Here is an 8,442-nt window from a genome sequence, read left to right on the forward strand (position 1 = left end):
TCTCAGTTTCTATTGTTCATTATTGATGCATCATATCGTTGTCGTTTGGGCTGATTTTCATGATTTTTGAGATCCCGAGAGACTGGAGAGATTTATGACTGAGCAAGGCCGAGGGGATGATTGTGAGATGTTATACTACAACACGTGAGTTGTCCGTATGGATCCATATATTATACTATAGCATGTGAGTTGTCCGTGCAGTACGTGAGTTATCCGTGCAGATCTAGATATTGATACTATAGCACGTGAGTTGTCCGTACAGATTTTAATGCTTGGGTTGTAGGAGCCCCTCCGGAGTCTGTACACACCCCCAGTGAGCACAAGTACCTACTGAATGCGAGTGCTGAGTGTTGAGCTAGTGGAAGGGCTGAGTTACTGCGGTCCTGAGAGGATGCATTTGATTTCATTATTGTTGCACTTCAGCTGTCATATATCACTGTTTGAAAATTTCTGAGAGATATTATCTTATGTTTCAGTTGAACATGACATGAAATTAATGTTTTGGCCTTATATGTTGAACTTGAAAGCATGCCTTCCTTGTTATGTTGGAAATTACTGTAATTTGACTCAGCTGTGAAGCTCGTCACTACTTTCAGTTCTTTATTTAGTATTGTTACTTGCTGAGTTAGTTGTACTCATAATACACCCTGCACTTCGTGTGCAGATCCAGGTGTTCCCGGACACAGTGGATGTTGATTTTTTTCGCACAGTTGATTATCCGGAGATTTCGAGTTAGCTGCAGGTGTTTCGCATACCTTGTCTCTCCTTTCTTATCCTCTTGATTACTGTATTTGGTCTTAGACTATTATAGACCGTGTTTTCTAGACTTGTGATGTATAGATGCTCATTTACTCTGTGACACCCCGATAGTTAGGAGTTTCGCATTATGTTTTGGGTTTTCTATCCCGGTTATGAGAACTTTTACTATTAAAACTGCTTTAAATTCATTTTTGTTAAAAGTGTTGGAAATATTTGTGAGAAATCGGATTGCCTAGTACCATGTTAGGCGCCATCACGACAGCTTAGGATTTTGGATCGTGACAAGTTGGTATCAGAGCCTAGGTTACATAGGTCTCACGAGTCATGAGCAGGTTTAGTAGAGTCTTGCGGATCGGTACGGAGACGTCTGTACTTATCTTCGAGAGGCTGCCGAACCCTTAGGAAAATTACACTTTCTTGTATTCTGTCGTGCGAATTTGTTGATTCCCATAACTAAATTTTTGTTATTCTATTCTTTCACAGATGGTGAAGACACGTGCTACCGAATCGGACGGTCAACCACCAGTGCCACCAATTAGGGTCGCGAGAGGCCGGAGATGTGGTAGAGGCCGGGGCCGAGGTAGAGGTCGAGGTGTAGCTCGTACAGCAGTTGGAGCAGCACTTGTAGCACCACCAGTTGCTCCAGCTCAGGAGCAGATTTCAGATATAGCTGAGCCGACAGGACCAGCTCAGGCACCAGCTGCGCCTATTGTGATTCCAGGCCTTCAGGAGTCTTTGGTCCAGATATTGACAGTTTGCACTGGCCTTGCTCAGGTGGTTTCGTCTCAGGCCGCACCTGCCACTTCTCAGGCCGGGGGAGATACTCATACCTCTGTTGCCCGTACTCCAGATCAGGTAGTGTAGGGACTTCAGATACCTGGGCCACTACCAGCCTAGCCAATTGCAGCTGCTCAGGCATATGTGGTCCCCGTTATGGCAGATCATGAGTAGAGGAGACTTGAGAGATTTGGGAAACTTCGACCTCCAACATTTAGCGGTGCTGAGTCAGAAAATGCTCATACTTTTCTAAATAAGTTCCAGCGGATGCTTCGGACATCGGGTATTCTGGAGACCGGTGGGGTCTCGTTCACTACTTTTCAATTTTCTTGGGTTGCCTTCATATGGTGGGAGGCTTATGAGAGGCGCAGGCCGGTTGGTGCAGTACCACTTACATGGCAGGAGTTCTCTATTCTCTTTTTGGAGAAGTTCGTGCCGCAGTCTCGCAGGAAGGAGCTGCGCAGACAGTTTGAGCAGCTTCGGCAGGATGGCATGTTTGTGACCCAATACGAGATGAGGTTTTCTAAGTTGGCTTGTCACGCAGTTTGGTTGGTTCCAACTTATAGGGAGAGGATTAGGAGGTTCATTGATGGCCTCACGTATCATCTGCGGTTGCTTATGACTAAAGAGAGGGCAGCTGGTGCCACTTTTGACGAGGTGGTTCACATTGCTCGGCAGATAGAGGTGGTCCGTAGCCAGGATCGTGGTGATAGAGAGGCCAAGAGGCCTCGTGGTTCAGGCGGTTTAGGTGGGGTACCTTCTGGGGGACAGTCCTACCACATCAGGGGTCGTCCTTATAGGCCCACTCAGACGACTCATCCAGCTCATCGTGGTGCATCAACTAGCCACGGTTCTTACAATGCTCACTCAGGCCAGTCTTCATTCAGTGCACTACCATCGCAGAGTTCTCACCATGTCTCGTTCGCTTAGGCTTCTACAGGTAATTCCTCGGGTTATCAGGAGCAGCAGTTCCGTTAGAGGAGGGGTTGTTTTGAGTGCGGAGAATTTGGTCATTTCAAGAGAGATTATCCTCGGCTGTTGAGTGGGGCTCCACAGCAGAGTTCTCAACCGATGGCACCATCACCAGCAGTTACACCACCCGCCCAGCTAGCTCAGGGTGGGGCTAAGCTAGTTAGGGGTCTCCCAAGAGGGGGAAGCTGATTAGGTGGCGGTCAGGCCCGATTTTATGCTTTTCCTGCCATGCCAGATGTTGTTGCTTCAGATGCAGTGATCACATGTATTGTCTCAGTGTGCCACAGGGAAGCTTCTATATTATTTAACCCTGGTTCTACTTATTCGTATGTATCATCGTACTTTACTCATTATCTGGACATGCCTCATGAGTCCTTAGTTTCACATGTTCGTGTATCTATGCCGGTGGGCGATACTATTATTGTGGACCGTATGTATCGGTCATGTGTGGTAACTATTGGGGGACTAGAGACTACAGTTGATCTCTTATTACTTAGTATGGTTGATTTCGATGTAATCTTGGGTATGAATTGGTTGTCTCCATGTCATGCTATTTTGGACTGTCATGCAAAAACTGTGATGTTGGTGATGTCGGGTTTGCCGAAGGTCAAATGGAGAGGTTCTTTAGATTATGTTTCCAGCAGGGTAATTTCTTATTTGAAGGCCCAGCGTATGGTTGGGAAGGGGTGTTTGTCATATTTGGCCTTTGTAAGAGATGTTGATGCAGATACTCCTACTATTGACTATGTAACGGTAGTGCGGGATTTTTTGGATGTATTTCCTGCACACATGCTATGCCACCCGACAGGGATATTGATTTCGGTATGGACTTGGTGTCGGGCACTCAGCCCATTTCTATCCCTCCATATAGTATGGCACCAGCTGAATTAAAAGAATTGAAAGAGCAACTTCAGGAACTCCTTGATAAGAGGTTTATTAGGCCTAGTGTGTCACATTGGGGTATATCGGTTCTGTTTGTGAAAAAGAAATATGATACTATGCGGATGTGCATTGACTACAGGCAGTTGAACAAAGTTACAATCAGGAATAAATATCCTTTTTCGGATATTGATGATTTATTTGACCAGCTTCAGGGAGCGAAGGTATTCTCCAAAATTGATTTGAGATCTGGGTATCACCAGTTGAAAATTCGGGATTCGGATATTCTAAAGACGACATTCAGGACTTGTTATGGTCACTATGAATTTTTCGTGATGTTTTTTGGGCTGACCAACGCCCTAGCAACACTTATGCACTTAATGAATAATGTATTCCATCCATATCTTGACTCATTTGTCGTAGTATTTATTGATGATATCCTGGTGTACTCACGTAGCCAGGAGGAGCATGCACAACACTTGAGTATTGTACTACAGAGGCTGAGAGAAGAGAAACTTCATGCCAAATTCTCCAAGTGTGAGTTCTGACTTAGCTCGGTGGCATTCTTGGGACACATAGTGTCCAGTGAAGGAATTAAGGTGGATCTGAAGAAAAGAGGCAGTTCAGAGTTGGCACAAGCCATCTTCAGCTACTGAGATTCGGAGTTTTCTTGGCTTGGCCGGTTATTATCGTCGCTTTGTGGAGGGCTTCTCATCTATTGCATCTTCCCTGATTAAATTTGTCACGACCCAAACCGATAGGCCGTGACGAGTGCCCGAGTTCTACCTATCGAACACCCATAAGCATTCGTCTAAGATATAAACATGAAATAAGTGTAGGTCATGCATAACGTCTGGAAATAAACTATTAATTCATATGAACAACCTACGTGGGAAAACATGCACAAAAGACATATATACATACATATATATACTATAGGGCGAGCCGACAAGGCCACATACTATATAACTATACATGACTGTCTACAGACCTCGAATAGAGTGTACAACTGTATAAAGAAAGAGACTGGGGCCCGTCGTACCCATATATATATGTAAACACACCGTACCAAAACTCAAAGCAGCTCCGGATCAAATGGAGCACACCAACTCTCGCTGATCAAGGATCCTAAGAAGGGGGATCGTCAGCCTATCTAACTGCACCTGCGGGCATGAAACGCAGCATCCCCAGGCAAAATGGGATGTCAGTACGAATAATGTACTGAGTATGTATAGCATGAAAATCAGTACATAAAAGACATAGATGAAACATGGGGTAAAGAATTCCACCTATGAGTCTAAATAACTTTGTGAATCCTAAAACATTTATAATATCATGCACGTGTGGGTAAATGTCGTATCATGCATAGGTATAGGTGTACATAACATCATCAAGCCTCTAAGGACATCCCATCATGGGCAAAATCATCAACATATACCAGTTGATCAGGTGGTGGTGCGTATATAACGCCTTAACCTTTTCCCATATCCCATGTACATATAATATACGCGTATATAACGCCTTCTAGTCATGGGTCAATGTACATGTATAAATGCATAAGAAATACGTTAATAAGATTTCTCGAATATCATAAAATTTATATTCCTTTCGGATAAACTTTATCAAATACATATTTTTTTGGGACCCATGAATAGAGGATATAATAATAATTCACATGGGGAATCAAGAATATAGACACCCCTAGTATTTCTATGAATAGAGTCATTTATGAAAGTTGCGTATTTTGCTCGTTTCGTTTGTATCATTTGGATCATGCCAAAAAGAAAGAAGGGATAGCCTTAACATACCTCAAGTTGTCAATGCAACTCAACAACAAGCTTATAACAACTAGAGCGCCAACCCTATAGCAAAGAAATACGTGTACAATTTAGATGGCGGTAGTATATTACGTATCTCAAACGATAACTCGATTCTAAAATAAAACGGGCAGCATTTCCCCTGATTTTACTGCTCCCTCAAGCCTACTATAGGCGAGATACAAACATAATACAATCAACAACTTAAAACCAACCTAATTACAATTCGGGACCTTCAATATAACAAAATCCCCAAATATACCATAATATGCCCAATCAACAAATTATCAATTAGCCTACAACTACAACGACGACCGACCAGCCTACTACCCTACCACATGTGGCGTTTCTCCACGCAATTTTTATCCTTCCAAACTCCATAAATCAGCAGCACAATAGACAGCCCAAAAGCAACACAAAACAACCCACAAAACAGTCCACTGCAAATCAAATAACTCGAACTCACGACTTCCGATCACCGTCCCATGAGGTATAACTATTAGGAAACGAATTTATCAACTTTTCTTGATATTTTAAAGCTTAAATACAGAAATTATAAATTTTTATTAACTATTAAATACATTCCAAAACTCAAACTACAAAGAAAAAGAGAGGTGATATAGTGATACTTACGTCGTAGGGATCGTTCTGATGTTATCGCTTCTCGATTTCGTTCCCAGGATGTTAGTATTATTTGAAGCTATTAGAGAGCTCAAGGACAGTTCTTTTATGGTGTCTCTGGTCAGATTCTATGTAAAATGAAGAGAGAGAGAGAGAGAGAGAGAGAGAGACTAGTTAAAACATATTTATCAAACTTTTGAAAAGTCAAAAGGTGCTAGCTTGGTACCCTCTGATTCTCCCATTTTCCAACGCTTATATCTTTTTATAGGGATATCGTATGAACAAACGATTAAAGGCATTGGAAACTAAATTCCAAGACATTTAATTTGGTATATAATATATCTCAAAAATACCTCATATATCATACAAAATTTATTTCTCAAAAAGCTCTATTATAGGGCAAATTCTTAGTCGGTTTTTCCGCAACTTTAATCCGATTTTTCCCAAACTTTATGTGTTTTGTCCAACCATCATATATAGTCATATTATGATTTTAAACTCATTTAAATTATTATTAACAAGTTTCATATTCATTATACGTCACCTTCGGACGTACAGGGTGTAACAATCTTCCCCCCTTAGAAACATTCGTCCTCGAATGTTAAACTCCTAGAGATTTATAGAAATTTTGGCAGAGTCTCCTCTGTAATGGTATCACTACCAACCTATCAGATAGAAAACCCAATAATACAAAGCCATACAGGTCCACAATCATCAATAACACCAATGGTCTCACACAACCAATGACAATAACTAACATAAGAATCAAGTACCATATACGCCCTTAAGGCTGTGATGTCTCAGTCCGATCCTCCTTCGGAAGCGGAAACAAGTGAGGATACCTAGACTTCATGTCTTCTTTAGCTTCCCAAGCCATCTCCTCCATATTATTGTTCCTCCAAAGTACTTTAACCGAAGATACGTCTTTAGTTCTCAATCTGTGAACTTGTCTATCTAGTATAGCAATAGGAGCTTCCTCATATGATAGATGTTTTGTGACCTAAATATCGTCAACTAGAACGACTCTAGAAATATCTCCAATACACTTGCGGAGCATAGACACGTGAAAAACTGGATGTACTGACTCCAAGTTGGAAGGCAAGTCTAACTCATATGCTACCTGGCCTACTCTGCGTATGATCTTATAAGGTCCAATGTATCGAGGGCTAAGCTTTCCTTTCTTACCGAATATCCTAACGCCTTTCATCGGTGATACCTTTAGGAATACCCAGTCATCTACCTGAAACTCCAAGTCTCATCGTCAATTATCTGCATATGACTTCTGACGACTCTGAGCTGCTAATAGCCTTTCCCGTATAAGCTTAATCTTCTCAACTGCCTGTTGTACCAACTCTAGTCCTACTAACTTAGTTTCCCCAACCTCGAACCATCTGATAGGTGACCTACACTTTCGTCCGTAAAGAGCTTCGTATGGAGCCATCTGAATGCTGGAATGATAACTATTATTATATGCGAACTCAATAAGTGGAAGATGATCATCTCAGTTACCCCTAAAGTCCATCACACAAGCCCGTAGCATATCCTCCAGTGTCTGAATAGTGCGCTCAGCCTGACCATCTGTTTGGGGATGAAATGATGTACTAAGACTTATTTGAGTCCCAAATCCTTTTTGGAAGGACCTCCAGAAATTAGCTGTAAATTGAGCACCTCTATCTGAGATAATAGATATAGGGACACCATAAAGTTGTACTATCTCCTTAGTGTAAATCCTTGCATAATCCTCTACTGAATACGTAGTCTTGACAGGTAGAAAATGGGCTAATTTTGTAAGTCTATCAATAATAACCCATATAGAATCGAACTTACGCTGGGTACGAGGTAAGCCTATGATGAAATCTATGTTAATCACTTCCTATTTCCAAGTCGGAATCTCTATAGCCTGCAATAATCCTTCTGATGCTCAATCTTAACATGCTGACAATTTGGGCACTGAGCAACAAACTCTGCTATATCCTTCTTCATTCCGTCCCACCAGTATATTACCCTGATATCATGATACATCTTCATCGCTCTTGGATGAATGGAATAACGAGAATAGTGAGCTTCTCCCATAACCTGCTGGCGCAACCCTGCTACATTAGGAACTCATAATCGACCTCGATATCTGAGGACTCCATCTCCTGTAATCTCCAATGGTGTCTTCTCTTTTTGAGGGGTTGTATCTCTGTAGTGAGCTAGCACAGGATCTTCATACTGGCGTTCCTTCACTTCAGTTACTAGAGAGGATATTGACGTGTCTTGAATAATAACTCTGGTACCACCTGAATCTAATAATCAAACTCCAAGATTAGCTAGCTAATGAATCTCATAAGTTATCTCACTCTTCTCTGGTTGTAAATATGATAAGCTACCCATAGATCTACGGCTGAGGGCGTCGGCTACTACATTCGCCTTTCCTGGATGGTATAAAATATCAACATCATAGTCTTTTAATAGCTCCAACCATCGCCTCTGCCGTAAATTCAATTCCTTTTGCTTGAATATATACTGAAGGCTCTTATGGTCTGTATAGATATCTACATGAATGCCATATAAATAGTGCCTCCACATCTTTAGTGCATGAATCATTGCGGCTAACTCTAAATCATGGGTGGGG

General features: G+C 41.8%; 1 protein-coding gene across 1 annotated transcript; it reads left to right on the forward strand.

Moving 5' to 3' along the window:
• Nucleotides 1-2,049: 2,049 nt before the first annotated feature.
• Nucleotides 2,050-2,466, forward strand: LOC138906527 (uncharacterized). Its single transcript, XM_070195505.1, has one exon. The coding sequence runs from the start codon at nucleotides 2,050-2,052 to the stop codon at nucleotides 2,464-2,466; it is 417 nt and encodes a 138-aa protein (XP_070051606.1).
• Nucleotides 2,467-8,442: the final 5,976 nt, after the last annotated feature.

Source organism: Nicotiana tomentosiformis, chromosome 1 (assembly GCF_000390325.3).
Source record: "Nicotiana tomentosiformis chromosome 1, ASM39032v3, whole genome shotgun sequence".
NCBI lineage: Eukaryota > Viridiplantae > Streptophyta > Magnoliopsida > Solanales > Solanaceae > Nicotiana > Nicotiana tomentosiformis.